At 63.2% G+C, this 27997-nt stretch overlaps 1 protein-coding gene across 6 annotated transcripts; it reads left to right on the top strand.

The window, feature by feature from the left end:
• The first annotated feature begins 1 nt into the window (after position 1).
• Positions 2 to 27151, top strand: GPR132 (G protein-coupled receptor 132). Of its 6 annotated transcripts, XM_053225051.1 has the most exons (6): positions 2 to 1329; positions 1696 to 1823; positions 4570 to 4781; positions 7084 to 7235; positions 11675 to 11792; positions 16934 to 19211. In XM_053225051.1, the coding sequence occupies exons 5-6, from the start codon at positions 11786 to 11788 to the stop codon at positions 18055 to 18057; spliced, it is 1131 nt and encodes a 376-aa protein (XP_053081026.1). In that variant the 5' UTR covers positions 2 to 1329; positions 1696 to 1823; positions 4570 to 4781; positions 7084 to 7235; positions 11675 to 11785; the 3' UTR covers positions 18058 to 19211. The 6 variants fall into 6 exon arrangements, 4 of the variants coding, with proteins under 4 accessions (XP_053081026.1, XP_053081027.1, XP_053081024.1 ...); XM_053225052.1 differs by lacking the exons at positions 2 to 1329; positions 1696 to 1823 and adding an exon at positions 2412 to 4263; XM_053225049.1 differs by lacking the exons at positions 2 to 1329; positions 1696 to 1823; positions 4570 to 4781 and adding an exon at positions 5154 to 5716 and having other exon boundaries at positions 6721 to 7235.
• The last annotated feature ends 846 nt before the right edge of the window (positions 27152 to 27997 follow it).

Here is a 27997-nt window from a genome sequence, read left to right as displayed (position 1 = left end):
ACAGATTTGCACAGTGGAAAGAAATTACGGACGACGTGAGCATGTCCCAAGTTCACGGACTGGGAAATGCCCGTGGAGTCTCGAGGGACCCCCAGTGGCGGAAAAAATTGACGGGGGGGGGGGCAGGCCCGGGAGCAGACAGGTGAGGCTGGAGGCCAGCCTCCCAGCTCGCAGCCCCCAGCCCTGCTTCTGGGCTCAGGGGCTCCAGACGTCCCCCTCCCCCGGGGGCTGCTGAGGGCTTCGCAGGTGACCCCTCACCCCCATCCCCCCCCCCGGGCCCCACCCTCCCCCCGAGGAGCCGGTTCCTGCACACGTGATAGTGTGCAGGTGGGTGTGTGGTGTGTTTGTGTGTGCACACGTGTGCAGCCACGCATGTGTGTGAAGGTGAGCAAGGCCTGGTCTCCGGGTGGGTGCTGGCGGGGCTGGGGTGGAAGGCTTGACCGAGGCCTCGTCCCCCTCCCCGCTGGGCGGCAGGTGAGGGGCAGGAAGTGGACACGGCGCCTGCCTCTGGCCTGGATTTTCTATGAGGGGGAGAAGCGGCCCCTGCTGCCCCCGGGGAGCCCGTCAGAGCTTCACGCCTTCCCCCCGCCCCCCCCCCAGCATAACCTCTGCCGTGGGCCAGCCGCACCCCTGCACCCCCGCCCTCTGGCCTGGCCCCACCTCACCACAGGCAGCTGACCTGTAGTGCCCTGAGGCCCCGGGTCTCCTCTGGGCAGCCCTCTGCGCCCCCCCGGCCTAGCCGTCCCCTGGGCAATGCCCAGCTCCTGCCTCCGCCTCGCCTCCTGCCGGTATCCAGTGGGTCCCCGCCCCTGCTCTTCTGTCTCCTGGTGCTGGGGCCGCAGGCCTGGACGCCGCCCTCTGGCTCTGCCCTCACCCTGACGAGGCAGGGCAGCGTGTGACGGAGCGCTCGGCCCCTCACAGAAAGGATCTACTTGCCACCACGCCCCGCCCCCCCGGGAGACCCTGCAGGCCCAGGGGGCAGTCACCCCTCCCAGCCTCACTGTCCCTGTCCCTCTGCCCCGATGCCCTTCCAGGCTCCAAGTCCTTCTGCAATGCTTCTGGTCACACTCCCGGGGTGGCCACAGCGGCCTCTCTCTGGCGCCCGCTGACGTGAGGGGGCCCCCTCCGTGGGCTGTGGGCTCCCGGAGGACCCGCCTGGTCTCCAGAAGCTGCGCAGGGTGGTGCACAGGGCAGGGGCTCTGTAAGCACCCCGGCCTGGCATCCTGGGCCCCCTCCCCGCCATCCCACCCCCCCAAGCTGGGCGTTACCAGACTGCTGAGACCTGAGGCTGGCTAGAGGCCCTGCAGAGGAAACCAAATTGCTTCCTGTGTGAGTCGTAGTGTCAGATGTCAGCAGTGTGTTTGCAGGGGCTGCTCTCTAGGAGGTGTCAGCCAGCTGCAGGTGTGGGGGGGGGTGGCTAGCCACAGCCCCCACCCCACCCCACCCCTGGCATTCCCCGTCCGAGGGCACTTCTGCTTTTCTCTGTATTGCAGAGGGTGCAGGCGGGAGGAAGGCTCCGGGTCCCAGATGCCACGGGCCGGGTGGGGGGGGGGGAGGCAGGAAGGTGGGGGAGGGGGGTGGCTGGGGACAGGGTCTCATCCAGGCTCCCAGGCAAGCCACCCTGGCTGGGGGGGGGGGGAGGGCGGGTGGTTCGGCGGGGGATGGCGCTGAGGGCCAGGGGCCTCCTCTCTGCAGCAGGCGGCCTGTGTGCCCGGCCCGCTCTCCTCATGGGGACGGGGGCAGAGCGGTTCCCAGCCCTCCCCTGGTGCCCACAGGCCGGCAGGCTCTCTGGAAGCACCATCACTGCCAACGTTTGGGGCCAGGTAATTCTTTGTGGTGGGGGAGGGGTGTTCTGTGCATTAGGGGATGTGTAGCGTCACCCGTGGCCCCCCAGCCCCAGATGTTAGGAGCGTCCCGCCTCAGTTGTGAAACCAAGAATGTCCCCGTGGGTGAGACATTGTCCTGCCTGGGGACCACCGGGGAGGCCCTGGACTGGACGTGCTGCAAGGGGAAGATGGTGGCCGGGGGTCTCCAGAGGCAGGAGGAATCCGGTGGGAAGAACCAGGTTTTTGTCTCCCGTCTGGGGCCGACCTCGGCAGTGTGGGGACTGGAGGAACGAGTCGGAAAAGAAGGCGGACGCTGACGCGCGGTGCTCTGTGAGCCTCACCACCTGGCCGCCTGGACAGCGCTTCCTGAAGTGGCCAGGGGAGGGACAGCAGGCGGGGGCCTCCTGGTGAGTTGGGGGGATTCTTAGGTCCTTTTGTGTCCCCGGGGCAGCGCGGCGCCCTCCGGCACAGTCCTCCCTGAACGGCCTGGTTCTGCACCTTCACGCGCAGCTCGCGGGTGCACCGGTCGCCTCTGTCCCGCCAAGCGGGTGGCCGTCCTGCAGCGAGGGCCCGCGGTCCCCTGCCGTGCCCCGGCCCCGACAGCCCCCAGGACGTGAAGACCTCCGCTTTCTTCTGACGCTTATTGTTCTGTTTGCCACTTGGTCCGCGACCCCCTGGAACAGGTTTTCTTGGGCGCAAGGGACCCTTTGTGGTGCCCCAAACGCCCCATAATCCGAGGGTGGGCATCCTCCTCCGCCCACCCGGCAGCAGCTCTGACGTCAGGAGGCTGCACCCACGCGTAATCTTTTGAGACTGGTTCCCTCTGACGGGGAGGACGCTCAGGGCACCGTGGGCTCGGGGGCACCAAAGTGGATGGGGTGCCGACCCGCGGCCCGTGGGGCTCGCGGACTGAAGAGACAGGCGGACAGACGGGGCCGACGGCTGGTCACAAAAGCAGGGTCCGGTGTGGCTGTGACCCCCTCTGCAGGGCTCCAGGATCCTCTGCGCCCCCAGCAGGTAGAGGCGACACTGTGTGCACCCCCAAAATATCACCCGAGGTGACACCTGATACTTCCTGCTGAATAGCTGGTGGCCCTCGGAGACTCCGGGCTGCGCAACGAGGCTATTTGGCATCACTACCTCCCCCCGGAAGGGCGGACCTCTGTCGGTGCGCACAGAGGCCAGGAGCCATGCCCATCCTGCTTCCGGAGGCTGGGCCGCGGAGGGGTCGCAGGGGCCTCCCCTTGTCCATCACGCCCCGGGGGCCTCCCCCGGACACCCCTCTCCCCAGCTCCTCTGGTCCCTAGGCTCCTCCATGCTTTTCCCGGCTCGACCCCTTCTGGTCCACTTTCATCCCAGGGCCTGCCGAGTGCACACCCCCGACCCTGCCGGGTCGAAGAGAAGCTGGTGACCGCGTGTGCCCGAGGCAGCGTCTGTCCCCCTCTCTCTTAGGCATCGGCAGACAGCAGAGATCACGCCTTCCAGTCTCCCCTGCAGCCAGGCGTGGCCACAGCACCGCATTCCCCAGGACGCAGGGCTGGAAGGACTGGGCCGGAAGTCTGGGATGCCTCCTTACAGGCCGGGGGCTCCACCATCCTCCGCTGTCCTCCTTCCTGATGCCTGAAATACAGCTGTGAAGGCCGGAGCTCAAGCAGCCACCGTTGACCACGAGATCAGGCACCAGCCTCCCAAGGCTGTGGACGCTTCCGAGAGAGAAGACCCTTGTGTGTTGAGCGTGTTTATCCGTGGGGGTGGGGGCAGCCTGTCTTGGGCTGAAGGAGGGTTTATGGTTCACACTCAGCGTGTGGCCCGGTGGCAACGAGGGTTTCAAAATCACTGAGCTCTTGAGATGGCCCCTCTCGGAAGCCCCGTTGCTCCCCCGCCTCCTCCCTCTCAGGGCCACTCTCTTCAGAGCCGCGTCTGGGGGAACTCCTGTCCTTTTAGGAGGAAGCCCCCGCAGCCCCCTGCCTTCCCCTCCTCCATGACGACGGCCGAAGGCGGCAGAGCCACAGGAGGGTGGGGAGACGCGAGGAGTCAGGGAGGCTGGAAGGACCATTCGGAGCAGCAGAAACTGAGCATCCCAGCAAACAGGACCAGGCGTCCGCGGACAGACCGACGCCCACGACAAGGGAGGGTTTGTGCCAGGCACGTGGCGTGGGCAACCGACCTCGAGGGCAGGTCTAGGGAGACAAACCGTAAGATCAACCCCACAGAGGCAGCGTGGGCAACTGCTCAGATTTGGGGCAAGTTTGGCATCTTTCAGAACGATGACCGTGCCTCACGGAGACACGCTGGAGATCCGGAGACCCGTGAGCCTCGTCCCCCAGGCCCCGGCAGCCGGCGGGCGACAGCAGCCCAGCGTTTTTCGACACGGGAATGGACACGCGGGGTGCGGTCCATCCGCACGCTGGGCGTCCCGACACCTGCTCCGGCACAGGTGAGCCCTGAGGACGCTACGCCGAGTGACACACACCCGTCACAGGGGGACAAAGCCTGTCTGAGCCACAAATAGAAGGTCCCCAGACTGGCCAGCTTCGTGGACACGGACAGCGGAGTGATGCCGGCCGGGGAAGGGCTGTTTGTGTTTCACGGGGACAGGGCTTCAGCCTGGGACCTTGGACGTGTCCTGGAGGCGGTGGTGGCCGTGGCCAGTGTGGACGTACTTAATGCCACTGAGGCATACACGGAGAAGCGGTCGGAACCGTAGGTTTTGTGATACCTACGATTTCCCACATTCGAACAGACCGATGAGTCCTTGACGAGAGAGAGAGAGACTCTGAGTGCTCAGCCACCTCTGGAGAGCTTCGCCAGAGGAACATGCTGGGTGACGGTGCCTCCCACACACGCTGGCCAGCGGATGCGCGTGGAAGCATCCAGGAAGTGCAAAATCGGCACTTAGCGAAGCAGGTGAAATGTTGCCTTGGCGGGACTCCGAGTGACGCTAAGGCTCCCAGGGTGAGTGAGGAGGGGAGGGGAGGCGGTGAGGAGGGGAGGGGGAGGCGGTGAGCCTCTTGTGTTACCACACGCTCTCCAGAGGTGCGACCGCCAGAAACGCCAAACTGCCCCAAACCAGGCGGGAGAACCCCCTTTCCTAGTTTGGGAAACAGGTGACAGAAGAACACGTTAAATGACACCAGAAGGACCCAAGCGAGCAGATCCAACCGGTCGGGTCACTTTAAACCGTCGACCCTATGGGCGGCTGGGGGTGGAGGGGCCCAGCAGACACGGGCGGGGGTGCTCCACCCTCGCTCGGACCCTGGCTCGAGGGACCCGCTGTCAGACCACGTGGGGCAACCGGGGAGGCACAGAGCGCGGGAGAGAGGCGGGGTGGCCGCGTACGCTAGGAGGGGGCCGGAGGTGGACGCGCCAGTGTCCCGGGGGCTGAGTCGGGGGCCTGCGTTCTACTCAGACGCGTGGACGCTTCTAGACGAAGCCCATCCGAGGTCTTCACATCTGTTGAATCCAGGTGGTGGTTCCTCGAGGGCTCGTCAGCCTGCCTCCTTTTCGTTATAAAGACTTTAGGACCCAGGAGGAGAATAAACACCCTTGAGTCCCTCGGTTGGGGGTGCAGACCGCCCTGGGCAGACACCCCGAGAGCCGGAGCAGGTGGCAGAGAGTCGTCCCGCCCACCCTTCCCTACCTTGTGAGATTCAATCTGAGACAATAGGACCTACTCGAAATGGTGAATGACTTCCGCTTATGGTGAGATGGTGTGAACGGGGTGGCCCCGATGCGATGCGTGCAGAGTCCTTCCAGGTTCCGTGGGGGACCTTCCCAGCAGGAGTCAGGAGCCAGTGACCCCTGGGGGCACTGTCAGGTGGCTACGGCCCCCTTCCCCCCACCTGGAAGGCAGTCGGCCCTCGGGAATAGGCCCCCAGCCCCTCGGCCAGGTGAACTCACCCCTGCTTCTCGGCAGCCCCGTCCTCTGCTGAGACCTTCGTCCCACACACGCACGCCCTTCGCTGGGCCGGAGTCCGTGCCCCAGAAGAGGCCCTACCAGCGGTGGGGGTGGAGGGCTCAGCGGACCTAACTTGAACCGGCCGCCGTCCCTGACCCGGCCACCAAGGCACAGAGCTGATGGTGGTGCAGGTTGGAGCTGTGTCAGACCTGAACCCATCAGCGGGGCCTCAGGGGAGCCCCAGAAGACACGGACCCGTCCGCGGAGGCCCGGCCCGGACCCCGCCATCCCCGGCACACCCGGCCTGATGGGGGCTGTGGCCCTGCTGAGGCCCGACCTCCCAGGCCACCCTGAGCCGCGGCCCCACCCGCCGGGGGCGGCGACCCGGGAGGCGCGTGGTGCTCGTGGGCAGTGGCCAGGCCCCAGGGGGGTGTTTCCGGGAGGCTGAGGTGCGCCCTGCGCCCAGACCTGTGCGGACTCCAGGCCCAGCGTTCTAGATACTCGGCAGCCACTCACGCCGAATCGCTGTTCGGGCCGGGTCTGAGCGGACCCCTGCCCGGAGCCACGAGAGCCTGCAGGGTGGCAGGCTGAGCCCCGAGAGTCCCTTAGAGAAAGGGCGGCCTGCGGGGCACCCCCCACAGGGACCCTCCCGGCCCCGAACACGCCTGGGGGTGTGGCTGCCTTAGATCCGCCCCCACGTACTGTCCCTGCTGCAGGGCTGGGCACGGCCACCCGAGAAGTGCGGGGGGCCCATCCCTGCGCCCCCTGGACTGACAGAGTCAGGACCGGGTCAGGCCTTGGCAGTGGGGGAAGGCAGCGGACCACCTGCCTCCCCCTAGCGTTTCCCAGGGAAAGTGGGGTGGGGGTTTGGATTGCGGGTGCCTCAGCCTGGGGTCCTGTAAGCCGGATGGGGGACCGGCAGCTGGGCCCGCCAGGGCGGGGCAGCGCCTCGGTGCAGGACGCTGTGTCCCAGGGAACCCGTGTGGCCCCTCACAGAGAATCCCACCGGCGAAGTCCGCTGCGCCCAGCCGGGGTGAACTCTGGGGCCAGACTCAGAGCCGAGGACAGGGCGCGCAGGCCCCTTCCCTCCAGTGGGAGCCCCGCCCCGGGCAAGGGAAGTGAGGAGGGAGGTCACCCCGTGAACCACCGCCAGGGGAGGGCGCACCGGGGGCCAGGGCAGGAGCCGTGTGTCTGGGGCGGCCGCGCACCAGCGGTCGCTCCAGCTGCTCCCGCGTGTGGGCCGAGCCAGCTGGGAAGGTCCTGAGCGAATGCGGAGCGTGTGGCCTGTGTCTGAGGTTGTCACCACCACGAGCCACAAGGAGAAGTAGGTCTGGGCTGCTTCCCTGCATCTGCCTCCAGGAGAGTTCAAGGCGCCAGGCGGATGACGGACGCCCCAACCCCGCCGGCCATCCTGGGCCCGCCCGTTTGCGGTTAGGAGAGTTTGAGAGAGATCTCTGGACCCCTGCTACTTCCTGAAAGTTCACAGCTGAGCATGAGGTCTGCCTCCCTGAGTAAGTCGTGGGCTCCATGTGCTGGGGAGCGGTCGGCAGGGGGGCGCCCGGACAGGTGGGGGGCTGGGATGATTTGTTGGCACAAAGGTGGGGGCTTGGTCGAGAGTCTTAACCTGGGGTCCTTCGCTCGGCCTCTTCCGAGTTCTCGCGGTGGTCGCTGCTCCAGGGGGCCAGCGAGTCGGAGCTCAGAGGCAGGTTCCTCTCCGGGGCGGGGAGTGGCACTTCCTGGCCGCTGTGGGACCGTGGCTGATTCTCAGGGTGTTTGGTGGGTGATATACAAAGCACCTGGCTCCCTGGCCTCCAGGGCTGCTGGGGCCACGTGGGCATGAGGAGGACAGGCGGGACAGCGGGCTCTCTGCTGGGGCGACAGTCAGCCTGGCCGCAGGGCCTGGTCCTGGGGCCCCTCAGGGCGCCGTCCGGTGTGGGGCCAAGGCCAGCGGGGTGTTCCGTATCTGCCGAGAGCCGGGACGGGGAGTGAGACCCCATATTCTCCCAGGTACGTGTGTGCCCAGGAAGGTGACAGGATGGTTTCAGGGGACCTGCCAGGAGGAGGGGGGAGGCAGCCACCTGGGGCAGAGGGGGACACGACAATACAGATGGATGGGCTGGGGGGCGGCATCAAGCTTGTTGCCAAAGACATGAAACGAATTAAGACAATTCTTTTTAAGGACACTCGAACCCCAAGGCCGGGAGACCTGTGCTCTACTCACTGAGCCAGCCGCGCGGCCTCGCAAATGAATTTTTAAGACTTGCACTTAAAATCTATGCGAGGAGGGGGTGCCTGGCCGGCTCGGTCGGCGGAGTACATGACCCCTGATCTCGGGGTCGTGAGTTCGAGCCCCACGCTGGGCTGTAAAGCCTACTCAAAAAGAGTCTATCAAAAGGGGAACGGTAGCGGCCTGGCCACCGGGCGTGGGAAACACACGTGGTCTGTGTGCCATGAGGGCCGGGGGCGCAGAAACTCCCAGCTGGGACACAGAAACGAAGTCAGGGCTGGGTGTGAGAATGTGGGGAACGTGGAAGAACCCGAAATGTCCAGCAGTGTTCGTGAAACGGCCCCAGAAACCACAGACGATCCCCGGGGCTTTCAGCAACGTGTCGGGACCGGGGCGACAGTCAGGGCGGGGTAAAGACGGTGTGTGTCCCGTGGCTGTGCCTTGGGGTCTGTTTGAAAGTCCTGTCGTCAGAGCTGAGGAATATATTTGAGAAGCTGGGGGGACGGGCTGCCGGGGCAGCTCGTGGTGGGAGATGCGCTCGTTCAGCGGGTTGTGTGTGAACAGCGGCCGGTGAGGGTGCTCGCTGGGAGCGGAGCCAGGGGACCAGAAGGAGCCGCGAGGGGACTGGAGCCAGCTGTCACCGGAGCCCCGGTCAGGCTGGGGGGAGGTGGGGCCTGTGGGCCCCTGGGGATGTGGAGGCGCAGGGTCATGCTCGGGGCTGTGTGGCTGTCGTAGCTCCCCGAGAGAATAGACCGAGGACAGAGACCCCCCCCCCACCCAGGCCTCCAGGCCCAGGCTGGCATTCCAGGCATGGCGGGCTTGTCCCTTCCCTGCGTCCCCGGGCTGGGAGCAGCCAGCTGGGTGAGGCCTGGGACCTGCAGCGGGCCGTCCCGCGGGATGTGTCACTCCGCCTGCCCCACAGCTGACACCCGCCTCTGTGGGTCCCCACGGCCGCCCGCACACGCGGTGGCTCTCGGAAAGAACTGGCCACCGTGCGTGACCACGAGCTGCTGTGGAGGGACACGGGGAGCCACCCCCGCCGCTCTTGGCCCCCCCACCTAACATCCAGCCCCGCGGGACGGCCAGGGTGCTCTGCGGCGGGTGGGGTGGGGACGCCGAGAGGGCACGGCCACTGCCACCCTGGCCGTGCCGGGTGCCGCGGCCAGCGCCCCCAACCCCCACGCAGGCCTGGGCTGCCCCGTGTCCCGGCCACCGGGATGATGCAGGGACCCGCCGAGGTTGGGCGGGAGCAAGGCGCTGGCCGGCTCTGGGACTTGCTCGCCTTCAGGGGCGGGGGGAGCACAGGAAAGCAGCAGAAAGTAGTGGCGGTAAGGGTGGCGGGCGGGGGACGACGGAAAACGGGGTCACCAGGTCCAGGGAGGCCCTGGGACGCCCGTGGGCTGAGATCCGGAGCCGTGCATCCACGGGGCAGGGAGCAGGACAGGCTGTGGGGGAGAAGGCGGGCCGCCAGGGCGCTGGCCGGGGGCGGGCCGCACTGCCGGTGCCTGACGGGGTCAGGGAGGTGGCCCGGACCTGGACACGAGCACCGGGCCCCCACGGGCCGCGTGAGCACGCTGCCCCAGGACCCCCCTCGCCCCGCACCGGTCTGCTCTCCACGTGGCCCCCGCAGGCCTCAGCTCAGAGGAGCGCGCTGTTTTGCTCGGGCACCACTTCCTCCGGCGTTTGCAGAAGCGGCTGCGAGAGACCCCACCCCTCCCCGCTCCTGTGTGCGCGGGGGAGACAGGGCAGTGCGGCCCCCCGGGGACGGGCTCAGCCTCACAGCTTCCAGAACACTCGAGAGTTAGCGTGAGGGCGGCCGGGCCCGGAGCCCCTGCTGCAGGCAGCTCACCGTCGTGACGGAGGAACTCGGGCCCCGGGCTGAGGCTGCTGGCACCCACGCTCCCGGGGCTGCAGGACGTCCTGACGGCTTCCGGGTGGCCTGGCGTCCCCGCAGCTCCTCCTTTGGGGGCCCCCCTTAGTCGGGCCCACCCCCTCACCCCTGGCCGGCCGGGGCTCCGTGCTGGGGGGTGGCGCCATGCGGGCCCTGCTGGGTCACAGCTGGGAGCGCCTTAGACCATCTCCTGCGGGGGCAGGGCCTTCTAGAACAGGCCACAGACCTGTCAGGGAACTCCCGGGGGCCGCCCCCCTTGTCGGGCCTTCCCAACTTGCAGGGGGCTGACCCGAGACCCGGGGGCGGGATGGGCAAGGCCCAGCGGCGGCCCTCCGGGCCCACGCCTGCCAGCGTGTCTGGGAACGTGGGCTCAGAAGGTCAACGTCACTTGGGAAACAACTTTCTAGACTCACCTTGTTGACTTCCAGGAGCTACTTTCTGTAGCTTCAGCAAACCCTGGCTTCCTGTGACCTCTGACTGCTGGAAACACACCAAGGGGGGCCGGGCGGGTAATCTGCGCTCTTAGGGTGTACCTCCCCTGCCCAGGCAGCTTTGGGCGGGACTGGGGCCAGCACAGCAGCCCCTCTGGGCCCAGCCTCTGCCCCTGCAGGACAGAGAGGCCCATGGGCCTGCCTCACGGAGCACAGCAGGAGCCCACGGCCCCTTGGGGCTCCAGGTGTGCCCTGCACACTGTGGGAGCGTGGGTTTAGAGCGCTCGCCTTCTCCCAGACCCTCTCTGGCGGATAAGGGCGCCTCTGGTTAGGGAAGGAAGTATCGAGATAGGGTGCCGTGGACGCTGTCCCCCACCTGCCAGGGCCCTGCTGTAGCTCAGGCCCCTACAGGCATGGTGGGCGCTCTCCTGGGGGGTCCTGGTCCTTTCCGTAGGGGGGGAGGTGCCGTGACATGCCTGCAAGTCACACGCACTTCACATTTTGGGTCATTGTTTCGCCAGGGGAAATTCCTAGAAAGGATTTTATGTGATCAAAAGTTAAGTGCGCCCCAGACTTTTGGAAGCATGCTGCACAATCGGGCCCAAAACATTCATGCCGGTTTATGCTCCCATCAACGCAGTAAAGACACCTGCTTCCTCACACTTTCGCCAACACTGAGAATTAGAGTCCTTTTTTTTTGTCAGCCTGATAGGCAAGAAAAGACTGCCCTTCTGACGTTGATGTTCGCATTTCTTTGCTTATAAGTAGAGTCGAGCCCTTTTTGGGTTTTTAGGAGCTGTTTATTACGTCTTTTGCAAAGTATCTGCTCATGGGCTCCGAAACTCCTTATATTCATTCATTTTTAATTTTTTTTTTTTGATGTTTGTTTACTTTTGAGAGAGACAGAGACAGAAGGCGAGTGGGTTGGGGCAGAGAGAGAGGGAGGCACAGAACCTGAAGCAGGCTCCAGGCTCCGAGCTGTCAGCACAGAGCCTGATGCAGGGCTCGAACTCACGAGCTGTGAGATCATGACCTCAGCCGAAGTGGGACGCTCAACCGACTGAGCCACCCAGGTGCCCCAAAACTTCCCATATTTATTGATTTGCAGATGTTCTTTGTATATTGAGGATCTGCTGTTATATCTATATATATCCAAACATATCTATATATCATATATAGATATATCTATATATCATATGTGTATCATATATATCATATATCTATATATATCCTATATATGATATATATATCATATATATCATATATAGTTATATCTATATATCAAAATACAAGACTTGACACATAACAAATGCTCGCTAAGGGTTGAGTCATCTGTTGAATGACTTAATTTCTGATCTAATCTGATTTTCCTAAAGCCATTCCGTCCTACTCTTTGTCCAGGTCACTTTGAGCTCTTGGAGCAAACTGCTCAGTAGGATCAAGAAGACACATGACATGTACTAGAAACCGGAGTGCGTGTTAGAGCCTCTCTGAGATCGGAGCAACTCAAGTATGCCAGGTGAGCCCCCTTCGCGTCTCCGTCGACTTTAACCACTTAGGAGGGACTGCAAGAATTTTTCTAGAATGCCGTCCCCTCAACATAGGAGTAATTACTTCAAAACTTAGCGTGAAAAATAGCCTTGTCTGAAAAAAAAACCGTCTCCGAAACAATAAAGGTGTAGGGTCTCCATCAAGACACAGGGAAGCGTCTGTTTCTTTGCTCTCGAGGCGCTAGGAAACACCGGGAACAGGACCGCGAGGGACCGGGGTCTCTTATCATGCCCATCTCTGGCCAAGTGCCGAGCCCCAGAGCTGTCACCTGTCACCTGTCTCCCGCCCTTTTCCCAGGGGCTCGGGGCCCTCGTGTGTGCCTGCGGGGGAGGGGGGGCAATTGATAAGTGGGCCCGACAGCGCCCAGGCCCCCGTGCCTCGGACCCTCGCCGGTAAATGGGGATGGCTGTGCCTGTCCCGGGGAGGGGGCGGAGAAGCCACCTCACACCCATTAGGACCATTAGGACGGCGACCCTCACAAAACAAAACACCAAAGTGTTGGCGAGGACGCGGAGAGACCGGGTCCCCGTGCACCGTCGGTGGGAACGTTAAGCTGGCGCGGCCGCTACGGGAAACAGCCCAGCGGTTCCTCACAAAGTCGAAAACAGAACTGCCGTGTGATGTGCAATCCCACTACGGGTATTTACCCGAAAGAAGTGAAAGCCGGGTGTCGAAGTGACGTTTGCACGCCCGAGTTCTCGGCAGCATGCATCCAAAAGGGGGGGGGGGAGTGGAAACGACCCGGGCCTCCATCGACAGAGGACTGCGTGAACGCACGCGGCCCAGCCTTAGCGCCGAAGGACGTTCGGACACTGGTGGCGGCAGGGACGGGCCTTGAGGACCTGAAGCCGAGTGAGGGAAGCCAGACGTAGAAACACAAACCCTGTGTGACCCCACTCCTGCGGGGGCCTGGGGGGGGTCGACTCCCAGGGACTGAGCAGAACGGGGCGCGGGCGCTGCGGGAGCCGAGGGGACTTCGGGTTTAACTTCCGGTTTAACGGGGACAGTGTGGCAGTGTTGCAAGCGTCCCCAGCGTCTCCTGAGGAACTGAAAGGCACGGGCCAGGGGCAAAGGCTCTGGTAAGCGTGTGTCACCAGGAAGGACACAGACGTTCGTTTCTGTGACAGGTCCCAGAGGAGGCGGGGGAGGGAGGACGGGGTCCAGGGTGGCCCCAGGCGCAGGTCGGGCGGTCAGAGGGGGCCCAGGAGAGCAGGCTGGGCAGGAGAGGGAGGTGCCCGGGATGGGCAGATTCCTTCCCCACGGCGGGTCCCCAGAGAGTGCGTGCGTCTGCAGTGTCCCTGCCGCTTACAGCTGGGGGCTCACGCCTGACGGCACGCTTTGTCCTTGTGACTCGTCCGCCCGCCACATCGCCTGCCCCTCAGGAGCACCGGTGAGGGAGGGCAGTGAGCACCCACCTCGGGCTCTGGCAGCTTGAGCCGGGGCTCAGGGCTGTTGTCCTCACTGGCTTCTTGCTGTTGGACGGGGTGGTGACTCAAAGGTGGCCGTCAGGTCACGCCTTCCTCCAGGGGCCTCTGTCACAAGCAGGTGCTGCAGGGGCCCCCGTGTCCGGGCGTCTTCCCAGTTGTAGGTGAAGGGACACTAGGGGCACTCCCTGGGGCTCCCACTTCCCATGCGGTGGCCCGTCGGCCAGCCTCAACGCGTTCCTGCTACGAAACACCTCAGAGCTGGGTCACACATCGGCCGAGCCCCGTGAAAGCTTGTCTGAACTCTCGAGGGGAAGGAAAACCCTGAGCAGGGTTGGGGAAGGTGGTCAGCGGCACCGGGCCGGGTGGGTGTCCGAGGCTGTGCACCGACGCGGTCCCTTCCGTCCCGGGGCATTGGGGTCCCCAGAACTCCAGAGCCCTGAGCGTCTCTGGCCCTCGGACTTCGTGTGATGCCATATGATGGTGACTGTCCCCTGTTACTGAATCTCAGTGAGAATCAGCACAGGGACATTCACAGGCTTAAGACAGCACAGAGGCCGTTCTGCGTTTACGCCCTGACTCACTGCTGTTCGTTTCCTAATGGGCAGGGACAGCAGGTGAGCCGTGGCTCTGGTGCGGGAGTGGGTGTGGGGCTTGAAAGGGGTCCCCTGCATACGGGACCCCAAAGGACAGCCCTGGGCAGTGAGGGCTGGAGTGAATCCGAGGATCCCTGCCCGCTGGCTGCCAGAGCTCGGATGGGGGTCCCAGGCAACTGGTGACGGGAGGCGATGCCCCTTCCACTCAGGCGATGCCCGCAGGTAATGCCCAGCAAACGTGGGCTCAGAACCACCTCCCACCTTCAAGGGAGCTGGGCTGTGGTGCATGGGCAGGGGCCAGAGGGCTAGTGCTGCGGGGTTAGAGCCCTCAGCCCTCGGTGCCAGCTGCTGGGACTGCCTCATGGGTGCGACAGGGGCACCTGGGGCGCGTCGGGGGCACGCAGGGCACGGACTGAGCCAGAGGCCATCCGGACAGACTTGGAAAGGAGCCAGATGGAGTTTCCAGGAATGAAGGCTGTATCACTTGGACGAGTTAGACACCGATGAAGGGACTCCTACCCTATAGCTGGACACCAGCAGGCTCCTTGGATGGCACGGGACAAGGGGGCCGAGGTGGAGGAGGCCCCACAGTGAGATGAGACTCGTGTGTCCGACACAGCCAAGCAGAGCCCTGAGGGCGAAACCTGGGGTCCCTGCACACTGGTGGGATCGACACACTCTCGGATTCCACAGGTCCGAAGGCAGGACAGCCAGACCGACGGGTGACTGCTCCCCGCTTCGGAGGCCAGAGGACAGAGCACAGGGCGTCCACGTGCCAAAGACGCGGGGGACCCCTGGGTGAAGAGGGCGTCTCAGGCGGACCCGCGGGGGCCCCTACCAGCAAGGTCCTGTCCTCGGCAGAGGACGTCCTGAGGCAGGACGAGGGGTCTCAGGAGGGCGGCCCAGAGGAGGCAGGTGGGCCAGCAGGAGCCCGGCCGCCACGTGGCTCGTCGCACAGGGCGGACGACAAGGCCAACGTGCGAAGCTAGAAACGCGCGAGTCCCCACACGACTGGAACCCTGGGGGGAGCGGTGCGTCGGCCAGTCGGGCCCAGAGAGATAGCGCTCGGGGCTCCCGGGCCACACGCTCAGGAGGGTGCAGACTCTGACGAGCTCCGGACACACAGAGGCACACATTTCGTTTCCAGGGTAGTCTCTGAAAACCTAAAAATAGACTTGATAATAACTTCCAAATGAGTAGAGGCGGGAAACAGAATTTAAGAAGTAAACAAATCCAGAAGATGTGTTTGCTCGCTTGGCGGGAAGGGAGAGTCTGTCCTAGCCGCTCTCCTTGGCTGGTGGAGGGCTGCCGTCTCCCTGTGTCCCCACACCGTCTTCCCCACCCGCGTCCCTGTGTGCGAATGTGCCCACGTAATAAGAACACGGTCCCAAGGGATTAGGGCCCACCCAAATGGCCTCATCTGAACCCGGCCGCCTCTGCAAAGACCGGCCCCAAATGAGGTCATGTTCTAAGGTGCTGGGGTCAGGGGTCCCCCACGTCTTTTGGGGGGGGCACAGTTCAACCCATAACAAAAGACAAAAGGGGAATAAAAGCAAACAGAAAAGCAGACAAAGGAGCACAAAGTAAGGTGGAGAAAAGCAACAAAACCATATCAGTGATGTCAAGAGTATAAACGGATTGCAATCGGTAACTGAGAGGCAGCGAGCGTCAGATTTCTAACTCCAGTCGGAAGCGTCACATCCAAACCACAAGGATGCAGACAGGCTGGAAGTAGAAGGTGGGGAAAAAAATACCAATGACTAGTCATCGAGAGAGAGCTGCTCTTTTTATATTAAGTACTAAACAAAGACTTAGTATTAAAAGCATTATTAGAAATTACACTGCCTTCCTGTGATTGTGTTACAAATGACTACAAACATAGAGGCTTATAAATGCCCATCTTCATTGTTCGGGGGATGAGAGGTGAGAAATGGGCTAAAATCAGGGTGTCACAGCCACGCTCCTCCTGGAGACTCAGGGAGAAGCCGTTTCCCTGCGTGTCCGGCTCCCAGAAGCTGCCCGCATCCCTGGGCTGGCAGCCCCTTCCTCCCTCTTCAGAAGGGCCAGTGGCCCCCACGTCCCCACATTCCGGGACCCTGGACAGCACCGAGCCTGCCCCGGCAATCTACGGCAGCCTCCCTCTTTTCCTAGTGCCAGGCAATTCACAAACCCAATTCCATTTGCAACTCCTTTTGCCACGGAACCAGAGTTGCGCATGAGCCAATCAAGCTGCTAGACTCACAGGTTCTGGGATCAGGACGTGCACGTCTTTGGGGGGTGGGGGCGTTATTCCGCCTACCCCAGAGATAAAGAGACCATGACATAATAGTACAGAGGTCGATTCATCAGGAAATCAGAACCGTTTTTAACTCACACGCACCAATTAACAACGGCTTAAAACACATAAAGCAAACCTTGAGAGAACTACAAGAAGTACACAAATCCCCCATCACGACAGGGGGGGGTTAATCATTTTTCTCCATAACTGACAGTTGAAGCAGGCAAGATGGTGCTGCGCACGAGCCGGGGTCAGGGGTGGGGGTCAAAGCATGAAAGCTGCTAGAGAAGGGCGGTGGGGGGGGCACCCCGACTCTATTGAAAATGTGCACAGAAGAACGGTCACTCAACAATTAAAGAATACACTCTGGGGGTGCCTAGGTGGCTCAGTTGGTTAAGCGCCCGACTTTGCTCAGGTCATGATCTAGCAGTTCGTGAGTTCAAGTCCGGCGTCGGGCTGTGCTGACGGCTCGGAGCCTGGAGCTGCTTTGGATTCTGTGTCTCCCTCTCTCTCTGCCCCTGCCCTGCTCACATTCTGTCTCTCTCTGTCTCAAAAATAAACTAAAAAAAAAAAAAAGAATACACTGTTTTCCGGCACACAAGCAACCCTTTGAGAAATGACCTCCGTGAGTTACGAGGACTCGGCGTCGCACAGCCCACGGGCTGTGACGCCGCCAGGCTGGAGCCCAAAAATCTGACAGGCATTTGGAGAACCCTTAAACGCCTGGTGCCTCTGGTCTGGAACGAGCACGAGTCGTATGTTCTCTTGGTTCCCAGGCGCTCCCGTCCTCATGCTTGTCTCTGTCCCACAGGGAACGACACCCTAGTAAGCGGCCCTGTCTCGGCGACCCCGTTTCCCGGCACGGGCCCCTGTAACGTGTCCTTCGAGGACAGCAGAGTGGTCCTGGTGGTGGCGTACAGCCTCGTGTGCCTGCTGGGCTTCCCGGCCAACTGCCTGACGGCATGGCTGACGCTGCTGCAGGCACGGCAGGGCAACGTGCTGGCGGTCTACCTGTTCTGCCTGGCGCTGTGCGAGCTGCTCTACATCGGCACCCTGCCCCTCTGGGTCGTCTACATCCAGAACCAGCACCGCTGGACCCTGGGCCCGTGGGCCTGCAAGGTGACGGCCTACATCTTCTTCTGCAACCTGTACGTCAGCATCCTCTTCCTGTGCTGCGTCTCCTGCGACCGCTTCGCGGCGGTGGTGTATGCCCTGGAGACCCGAGGCCGCCGCCACCAGAGGACCGCCTTCCTCATCTCGGCGTCCGTCTTCCTCGTCGTCGGCCTCATCCACTACCCGGTGTTTGAGATGGAAGACGGGGACACCTGCTTCGAGACGCTGCCCACCAACACCAGGGTCGCCAGCTACTGCTACTCCCGCTTCGCCGTGGGGTTCGCCGTCCCTCTCTCCGTCATCGCGTTCACCAACCAGCGGATCTTCAGGAGCATCAGGCTGAGCACGGGCCTGAGCGCCGCCCAGAAGGCCAAGGCGAAGCGCCTGGCCATCGCGGTGGTGCTCATCTTCCTGGTCTGCTTCGCGCCCTACCACCTGGCGCTCCTCGTCAAGGCCGTTGCCTTTTCCTACTACAAGGGAGACCCGGGCTCCATGTGCGCCTTCGAAGCCAACCTGTACACGACCTCCGCGGTGTTCCTGTGCCTGTCCACGGCCAACGGCGTGGCCGACCCCATCATCTACGTGCTGGCCACGGGCCACTCGTGGCAAGAGATGTCCAGGATCCACAGGGAGTGGAGGAAGTGCTCCGCGAGGACAGATGTTGTCAAGCTCACGTGTTCCAAGGACTCAGAGGAGGCGCCCCTGCCCACGACGCTCACTAACGGTCACATGATCCCCAGGATCGTCGAGCCCCCGGAGCCACAGCAGCGTGCGTGGGGCTCACCGTGCACCTTGGAGAGGCCGGGCGAAGAGTCCTGTTGAGCCCACGTAGGAGCCCAGGAGCGGTGGTGTGGCTTCCCCATCCGCTGAGCTTGCCAATGAGTGCCCAAGGCGCTGGCCGAGAAGCCCTCCTCTGGGAAACCTGCCAGGATCTCTCGTTCCTGGAGCCACGCTCTCCGTCGGCCCATCAGGGTCCCGGCCCCCCCGGCTCCCCCCACCCGGGCCGACACAGGAGGTGGCTCGCCCAGGCAGCGCGCGGCTGGCAGGCCGGCCTCTTCGTCCGCACACATCCCGGCCGGCTCACCCGGCCACTAGCGAACAGCGGGGCTGTGGGCAGGGGCCGCGTGCCTGCCCGGTGCGGCCCTGCACGGTGCCGGTCACGCGCAGTGATGACTTTATTTCCCGTGCTTTTCTGCAAGCAGTGCTTGGATGACCGGATAGTACGGCAGGGGGTCTTTGTGCTCCGTCTCAGGATGCCCTTCCCGCAGGGCCAGCTCGCTGTGGGACAGCCAAGGCCGACGAGGGGGCAGGAGCCCAGGCCGGAGGGCCCTCGGCCGGGCCGGCTCTGTGCCACGCAGGTGTGAGGTCGCGGGCTGCCGGGGACTCCTCGGGGGAGCCGTGGGCTGGGGCACCAACTGCTCTGACTTCAGCAGGGCAGCCGACGGGCCTCCTGTAGGGTGGCCCAGGTCGAGGGTGCCGGTGGACACCCGGGAAGGGTCAGACGCTCAGCTAAAGAGGCCCGGAGAACGGCTGGGATTCATTCCTTCACGTCAAGGCTTCCCGGCCTCAATGCCAGGGGAGAGGCCGCCGAGGGCTTGCAACGGGGGGGCTCAGGAGTGAGCAGGTGATGGCCCCAGGCCTCCAGCCCCTCCACCAGGTGCGGATGGAGTGTGGGTGGAGCATGGAACCTGGTCGGCCATGGGGCCCGAAAGTGGGCTCCCTGAAGACGCACAGCGTCGGGTCACATCCGGGCACGTCTAGGCCAGGTCACGTTGCTGCCTCGGTTTCCCTATCTGTAACAAGGCCAACGACACCTACCGCACGCTGACCCACTACCTGTCCTTCGGGGACTTCACACACACCTGCAGCTCACGCCTCAAACAGGAGCCCGGCGGGCTGTGCGCCCAGCGTGGGGGCCTGGGCACCCCGGGTCCCCCCGAGCTGTGCCGGGCCGTGGTGTTACATTGTGCTCTCGTTTCTGTAAGGCAGCGGTCACTGTCCGTGGTGGTTCTTTGTAGTGAGAGCCATCGAAAAGATACACTTGGAAATAAAAATGCGAAAATACACGCCAGTCTCAGGTGCCTTCCTAACGAAATAATGCCACCTTCCCCTTTTCAGGGACGTGTTTTCCTCTAGGGCTGTCTGGGGGCACCAAGCCCGTGGGAGGAGTATGTGCCCAGGCTCTGGGGTGACGGCTGTGGCTTCAGGGCACAGTCCGGAACGCTCAGCGCTGGGGACGGAGCCCGGTGTCCCTGGACAGGGCGCTGGGGACGGAGCCCGGTGTCCCTGGATGGGGCGCTGGGGATGGAGCCCGGAGCCCGCGGACAGGCCCACAAGGCGTCCATGCTGAGCCCACGCCGTCCTGCCAGGGGCCATAACCACTCAGCACAGACTGAGCAGCTTAGCACCAAACTTGTTCTCTCCGGCCGCCGTCGCGGGGGCTGGCCGTCCAAGATCAAGGTGTCTGCAGGGTGGGCTCCTTCTGGGGGCTCTGGGGGGGATCCCTTCCAGACTCTTCTCTCAGCTATGGGCGGTGCCCGCCATCCCTGGCCCGACTCCCGCGTCGGCCTCCGTGTCCGCGCCCTTCTCCTCTGGGACTCTCCGCCTCTCCTCCCTGTCCCAGGGCCACGTGCTGGGCTCCAGTGGCCGCGGGGCACGGGCGCAGGGGCGCTGGTGTACAGCTGGTCCCGGCCCAGCGTGCTCCGCTTCCTGTCCTTCGTCCTCGGGGAGCTCAGAGCCTGCACCCCCTCCCCGTGGGCACCAGGGTGACCAGGCTGCCCGAGGGCCCCTGGCCGGTGCTGCTTTGTCGGGGGGCGGGGGGCGGGGGGGGGGGGCTTCCGGGTCTTTCCACACCTCAGCATGAGAGGCAGCGTGGTCCCGGTGCCTCAGTACCACCCCAGGAGCGCGTTCCGGACAGGAGAGAAGGAACAGACGGTTGGCTTTCGCCGGCACGTGGGTCTGAGCTCTGTGCTAGGGGCTCTGTGGGGGGTGTCTCCTCTTGTCACCATAGGTCGCTGATGGGCGGGGGGGGGGGGGGTGAGGACTGACACCTGGTGGGGCGGGGCCTCATGCACGAGGTAGAGCGGCTGGAGCCGGGGTGGGCCGGGGTCTCGGGCCGGGGGTGTGACCTGCAGGGTCCCCTTCCCTGGGGGTCTCAGAGGGTGTCTGCAGTGACAGCATGGGGACCCATGAGATTAGAAAATGAATATGGGGAGAGACGGTGACCACTGGGGCCAAGGAGAAGCTCTGTGCTGAAGGCCCGACCAGCTCAGTGTCCACACTAAGACACTACTCAATCCACACCCCGCAGTGTTAGCTGAGGGGCTGCTGGGGGGGCCCAGGTGGGAGGGGCTGGGCTCTGGCCACGTGCCAGCTCCGGTGTGGGCGCAGGAGCACCCGGGGAGCAAGGCCGGCCCTGCCCTTGAGTGTGAGATCCTGGGGGCAAGAGGCAGAGGGCACCAGGCCCGAATCCCAGCCGGACAGGGACAGCTGGGGACGTGGTGGGCACAGGCTGGCGTGGTCCGTCCCGTCCGCCTGGCTGTGCTCCCCTCCTTGAAGATTAGTGATAGTGTCGTCCTCACTCGCTGACCGAAGACCTCTCGTGTTTTCATCTGACATGTGCTGCTTCCAGAAACTTCTCTGGTGAGCAGTGGGGCTGTGCTGGTGAGCAGACCAGATATCCAAACATGAGACCTTCACTCACCCCCCACCATGCCCCCTCATCTTCCTGACTCACCGTACCCCTCACTCCCCTCCACCCTCCACCTTCTCATCCCCCCACTTACTCCCCCACTCGCCCCCCCAGTCCCTAACCCCCTCTCCCTCTCCCTCCCACCTCCCACTGCCTCACCCATTCACTCTGGGTCCCCCTCTCCCCTTTTCCATCTGTTCCCTCCACGAAATGCTCCCTTGGGCGCCGGAGGGAGGAGGGATGCCGGCAGTGAGGTCCACCCTCACAGTCCCGAGGCCAGCGCCCCAGGTGGGAGCCCTGAGACCCCTGCAGGGTGGCGCCCCCCTCACCTGGAGCCCACCACCCTCACTCCTAGGCTCTTTCCCTCAAGCGTGTCCCCAGATGGGGCCACCCGCTGTTTGCTCACTACGGCCTTCCCAGCTCCCTGGACACGGCCTGTGCCTGAGTAGTCCCCTCTTGTTCCTCGAGGGACAATGGGGGCCAGATGGCCACGTGTGTGGGCGAGCTCCGTGCCAGCTGGGGAGCCCACACAGAACCCTCACATAGGACCAACCTACCGGGCACCCTCTGTTCCTGCCCTGACAGATACACTAGCATGTCAGGTGCAGGTGGGGCCCCTCCTCAGCCCACCCCACCCTCCGGGCATTGCTGGTGGCTGTGGCCCACAGGTGCACACCCCGGGTGGACCCCGCAGGAGAGGCCGGAAGGGCGCAGCCGGGAGTTCCGGGCCCCTTGGTCCTCAGTCGGTCTAGAAGGGGTGGCATGTCCCCGACCCCAAAGCCTCTTGCCCCTGGGAGGGGTGCGTGCAGGCTCTCCTGAGTGGTGCACAGGGAGTAGGTGGGGCTGGCCGTGGGACATGGGCTCCTGAGGACAGCTCGCTTTGGCCAGGTCACTCCACCCTGTGTCTTCACTGGGGAAATGCCTGCAGGGCCCTGGGGACATTAACTGAGATCATGTATGTCCCTGGCTTAAGCTGGCCTGACACAGGGTGTATGCTCTAAGTAGGTTAGACACTGTTCTTGGGGTCCTGGGAGGTGCCAAGTTCGCGGCGGCCCCTGCAGGTGCCGTGTGCGGGCACCAGGGGGCAGCACGGCCCCGTTGGCCCCGCTCTTGTTCTAAGGGAGGAAGGCGCAGGAGGCCACGGACGGGGCCGCGGAGCCCAGCCGCCTGGGCGGAGGGGGGTTGCTGACCCCGAAAGCCTCCTGCGCGCAGAGCTGGGCCTAAGGAGAGAAACGACCAGTGGCCTTGAGCCCCGGCGACGAACGACAGCCACGCCATCACTGACAGTGCCATCAGTCCCCAAGCCAGGGGCAGGGGTGGGGCTCAGGACTGGGGTCCGGGAGGGGCACCCTCGCGGATCCGGGAGGGGGTGGAGGCCAGCGGGGCAGAGACTCGGCGCCAGGGCAGCGCGCGGCGGCAGCAAGTCCCCCCGGGGAGGCACCGCCGCCCGCCCTGCGCCCCCTCCGCAGACTCCACCGGGACCACGGAGGCACACGGTAACGAGTGTTGGTGCACACGCGCAGAAGTCACAGCCCTGGCACACGGCCGGCAGGACGGAGAGGGGACGGCTGCTCCCGGAAACAGCCTGGCGGCCCCCCAAACAGCTACTCAGGCGTCGCCCCCTGCCAGGCAGAACCACGCCTGGGGCCTCCCGAGGCTGACGGCACCGTCCACACGGGGACGCTCACCCAGAGGTCCACGGGGCACACTGGCGATGGCCGGAGGGTGGAAACAGGCCAGCAAAATGCGGTCTATCCCCTGGTGGGACGTGGCTGAGCCCAGAAGAGTGAAACACTGACACCGCGGACGGACCGGAGGGCAGCTCGGCCTTGGACGGACCCCGACGGGCAGCTGGGCCACAGACGGACCTCAAGAGCAGCACGGAGAGACAGAAGCAGACACGAAAGGCCACGTGGAGCAGGATTCCACTTCTCTGAAATGTGCAGAATGGGAAAATCTGTGAGGACAGAGCAGGTTCAGAGTTGGGAGGGGCAGTGGGGGGTACAGCTAAAGGGGACAGGCTTCTTCCTGGGGGGCTGGTTGCACATACCTGTGACTGTGACAAAACCACTGACTCGTACCCTCAGAGAGGTATGTTGTATGGTATGTGATTATGTCTCGATAAAGCAGTTTAAAAAAACAAAGACGCATCAGACTGTGGCCCCAAAGCCCCTGAAGGGACAGTCTGGGGCCACCATGGCTCAGAGGGGGGCGGGGGGAGGCTGAGATCCTCGGCTGCCGTGGCAGGGAGAAACCCAGAGGCACCCCCCCCCCCCAGTCCGGTGTGGTTTGAGGCAACCGGGCAGCAGAGGGGGCCTGGCAGCTCAGGACCTGCCTCCCAGCAGCCTCAGCCCCGAGCTGTCAGGTGGGAGGTCAGCAGGGCACCCGTTGTCCGTGCTGCTCAGGAAACAGTCCCCTCCCTGCATCATGATCATTCCTGACCAGCCTGGGGGTGAGCAGCCCTGCCCTGCCTGTCCTTTTGCCCCTGGGTTTGGGCCCAGGGTGGGCTCTGATTTCTTAAATGTCAGCCTACATCCAAATCACTGAGGGGCCCTGTTAAACACAGAAGGGACCCAAGGGCACCTGGGTAGCTCAGTCGGTTGAGCATCTGACTTCGGCTCAGGTCATGATCTCGCGGTCCATGAGTTCGAGCCCCGTGTCGGGCTCTGTGCTGACAGCTCAAGAGTCTGGACCCTGCTTCGGACTCTGTGTCCTCCTCCCTCTCTGTTCCACCCCACTTGCACTCTGTCTCTCTCTCAAAAATAAATAAAGATTAAGAAAAAAAATTTTTTAAATACAGAAGGGACCCAGCCCCATGGCTCCTGAGTCAGAGCGTTTGCATCTGGGAGACCCTGGCTCATGTCCACACCTAGAGAGCCTTTGAGTCTCAGCCCGATGCCATCAGAACGGCGCATATCCAATTTCGACCAGTGAGAGGTGGGCCTGGAACTCAGTTTGCCTTCTGGAGGAAAGGCTCTTTCCCTGGACCTGCTTCAAGGCCAGGTGCAAGGTCTGGAGCTGCTGCAGTCACTCTATGACTGTGGGCAAAGACATGGAACCAGAAAGCCCGTACCAAGGGGAGGGCCTCCGTGTCCTGCACCTGCCGTCCCACTCCTTGGCCGCGTCAGGGCCGGTGACGTCGTCCTGCAATACCCCCCTGCTCTGTGCCCGGGGCCTGCCCCCCTCAGAGGGCATGGCAGCCGCCCCACCCAAACCTCCTCTCCTTCTGCTCTCTCACACTGGCACCCGCCTCGGCTTCTCTGCGATTTCACAGGGATGCTATTTTCTTTCCTGTCCTCTCACACCCACGTTTGCTCTTACAAATTGCCTGTGATATCTCCGTGCAGACGGCTGGGGTGTCACGGGCCCTGCTGACGCTCGTCCGCCCCCTCCCCCACCTCCAATCCTGTTCTCCTCCCTTGAGATCATCACGGGCTGTGCACCTTTGCAGACTCCTCCAGACTATTCCTAAACATTGACTTGCCTACATAGGCACCCGTGGAAACTACGTGGGATTGTTTTTGCTTGGATCCAATTCTCCGTTTTGAAATAACTTCCAATCTGCAGAAAAGTGGTACACTTAGTACTGGGAAATTCTGGATAGTCTCTCTGTTTACCTAGATTCCCCAACTGTCAACATTTTATGGCATTTTCCTTATTATCCAGTCTCTCCTTCCATACAACTATTTATTTCTGCACCGTCTGAGAATAAGGAGTCTCTCCTGCATAAGTGTAGTGCAGTCTGAAAAATCAGGAAATCCCCCCACTGATCTAACATCCCCCCCGTCTTGACATGCTGCACGTGTCTCTGCAGAATGCCCCCTTCCTTAGCTGTGTCTGTGTCCTGTGCTTTCTGTATTTCTGTGGGGCCCCCTGGGAGGCGAGGCTGTGTCCTTCTCACGTCCCGCCTGCCGGGGGCCCTGAGTGCCCAGCCAGCCGGCACCGCTCGCGTGAGGTCTCGCCACTTGGGTGAGATAACACCTGCCAAGACCCCTCCCTGTGAAGATAACTGCTGAGCACCTTGCACTCATTAGTAAGTAATTAATTAGTAAGTAGTTGCACTCGTTAGTAAGCAACTAATTAGTAAGCAGTGACGAAGCAGTTCATAGGGACAGCGCTTGTGATTTCTTTGACGAGGCTGGGGTTCCCCTCCCTCTTGGGGGTGTACCTTCTTACATCTGGACTGATGTCAGCACGGACTCTGGGCTGCTGTCCTACTCGAGGGCCTACCGTCCGCCACTTTCAGTGGGATCCTGCGTCCTTTGGACACGTCGTTTTGTTTAGGTACTTCCTTACCTTCTGGTACAAGATGCCGAGCTCACTCAGCTCAGCCTTTTCCCGGAGGGGCCCCAGCTCCTCTCAGCGGAGAGCAGTGCGAGTGAGAGCCAGGCCCAGGCCCGCCTGCCGTCACCAGGCGGCACCGTTTCCAGAGCGGGAAGATCTGTGCATGTGTCCACAAACCCGCGTGCAGACCCGTATGTTAAGCTGAGTGTCCTCTGCTCTCTCCACCTTCCCGCACCCCAGCGCTGGGCTGAGCTGCACTGGCACCCTTCTCCATTCGTTCGGGGTTTTTCCTGTGCGGTCCCCAACAGGCAAAGACTGGGCCCCACGGCGGGAAAGGGAAGGAGGAAAAAGGGAGCGGAGTGCGAAGACACGGCTGATTTGTGGGAGTGGGCTCTCCAGGGTGGTTGGAGGGTCCTGGCACGGGTCCGAGCCAGGCGGCGGCCGTGGGCAGACCGAGGGCTGCAGATTGGAGGCAGAGATGAGCAAAAGAGAGGCGTCGGGAGGACCCCAAGGTCTTGGGCGGAGTGGTGAGCAGCTGATTGAACCAGTAAAGGGAACAGGATGCTTTGGGTGGGGGAGGCAGACTTCCATTTCAGATGTGTAGGGTGTAGACAGAAGTGGTTTGAGGACTGGGCCCTGGGACACTGCAACGTCTGGAGGGGGGAGAAGAGGAGGAACCAGAGATGGGGTTCTGCAGGGGGGGCCCAGGGAGGCCCAGAGGAAAAGCAGGCAGGTGGGCCAACAGGCCTCTAGGGGTCCCCGAGATGGGGCCACCCAGTGGCTGACACGGATGGTGACGGGGGCACATGGGCATACGGAGGGCCCCTTTAACAAAGTCAAGTCCCAGCCCTCCGAGGATGCCCACCTACAGGGCTCACCCTTGGAGGTCATGCGTGGAGAGGCAAGCCTCAGAGGTGTGAGGGGGGAGCGGGTGGGCAGAGGGGACCCCGAGGGTCTGGTGGCATCTGTGAGTTCAGGCTCCGTGTGGCCTGTGTGCACCCCAAGGTTATGCTGGGGGGACGGGCTGCCAGGGGCATTTTCAGGGTGCCGGTCCATGACCCTCTGCCTGCCCCTGAGGCCTGGACCCACACAGAGGGGAGGGTTCCCCTGCTCGGCTGGTGCCGGTGGCCTCAAGGGAGATGCCCGGCCCCCGCCGACCGTCTCCCTGGGCACCGAGGGGGTCTGGGCTGTTCGCCTGGTCGGGAACACAGAGGCTGGGGAGCTGGGGGCGGGGTCTGCACGGGCAGAGAACAGCACGGTCCCTGGCCAGATTCCGAGGCAGAGGAGTGGCGCTGGCCGGGGCTGGGCGTGCGGGGAGGAGACGAGGGGCCGAAGGCAGACGCGCTTCCTGTCCACCTGGGCTCCCGGGCCCGGCTCACCCGCCCCCCCTTCCCGTGCAGCCCCAGAGAGTTGGGCGGATTTCTGTCCCTGCGGCACATCCAGCCCGTCTGTGATGAGGGCGGCTCTGAGCAGCACAAAACTAAACGACATAAAGGAAAGCATTTCTTAATGTCATCCTTTTTCTTTGTTCTCATTTTCGTAAACAACAGAGTACAACAAGGAAACTTCCAGGATTCCGCCCACCTGAGGACGCCTCGTAGGAAAGGTTCACAAGTGACACACTGATGCCGGCAGCAATGTTCCCGATGTCAACATCCAGCTGACTCCTCAAAGTGTAAGTGTAAGCGTGGCCGCGTCCAGAGGGCTGGGCGATGAGGCCGGACTGGGGAGGTAAACCCCCTGACCTACTTTAGCTGGCAGCATTTGTGTCCCCTGCCCAGTCCCCACCCCCTCCAGCAGCAGACAAGGGATTCTGGGAAAGGGGGTGGGGGGTCAGGGTTGGGGTCCAGCAAGGGTCCACACCAGCAGGTGGGCCTGGAGCATCTCTGGGGCAGGGCCACACGGCTCACAGCCTCGGAGTCCCCTCTGTGCCCGGGCCCGTCACCCTCCCCCACCCCCCCCCCCACACTGTGCCCGGGCCCGTCACGCCCCCACCCCACCTCTATCTAGCTGCCAGACAGGAGCCGACAAGTGGACCCCCCCCAGAGCGTGGTCCCAGGCGAGCCCAGGTGTCCCAGAGTGCGAGGGGACAGGCAGGGGCTGTGGCTCCCCTCTTTCTGCCTGGACGTGGCCGGGACATATGCAGGGCTGGCTCTGTAGAAGGGGCTCTGCAAGAGGCCGGAGAGCCACATGCACGGTTTTCTTTAGTACAGAAGAGACTGGATTCTTTGACCGGCTCAGACACACATGTGGTAAGGAGTCCCCAGGATTAAAGGCAGACATGAGGCTCGAAGCCGACCTGGGCCCGTGGCCAGTGCATCGCCTGGGTTGGCCGCTGGGGCCGGCCTCTGTGGACCCTGCCCTAGACGTCTTAATCGGCTTATTTATTGGAGCACGAGTAGAGAATGTCCCCAACGGGACCGTATCAAACGAACGTTAGCCACCTTCACTCAGACCAAGTATGGACAGTCTCGGGGTCCCAGAAATCTCCCCAGGGCCTCCCCCAAGCCCACTGTCCCCTTCCTCAGAATAGCTCCACTTGATCTGAACTTCCCATCTGTGGAATGGGCGTGCGCTCTGCAGTCTGGCTTCTTTCTCTCAATGTTCTGTGCTGAGACCCATCCATGCTGCCCCGGGCAGTGGCGGCTTAGCTGGCGGTGTGGCCTGGTGGTGCGGGCCCCGCCCCTCAGGCCCGTTCTCCTGCTGGGGGCGCTTGGGTTGTTTTCCCTTTGGGGCTGTAATGGAGAGTCCCTTCTATGGGCATTCGGGTACAAGTGTTTTTGCGAG

This window comes from Acinonyx jubatus, chromosome B3 (assembly GCF_027475565.1).
Source record: "Acinonyx jubatus isolate Ajub_Pintada_27869175 chromosome B3, VMU_Ajub_asm_v1.0, whole genome shotgun sequence".
Classification (NCBI taxonomy): domain Eukaryota; kingdom Metazoa; phylum Chordata; class Mammalia; order Carnivora; family Felidae; genus Acinonyx; species Acinonyx jubatus.
The sequence above is the reverse complement of the archived record's forward strand: the minus strand, read 5'-3'. Positions and strand labels throughout refer to the sequence as shown.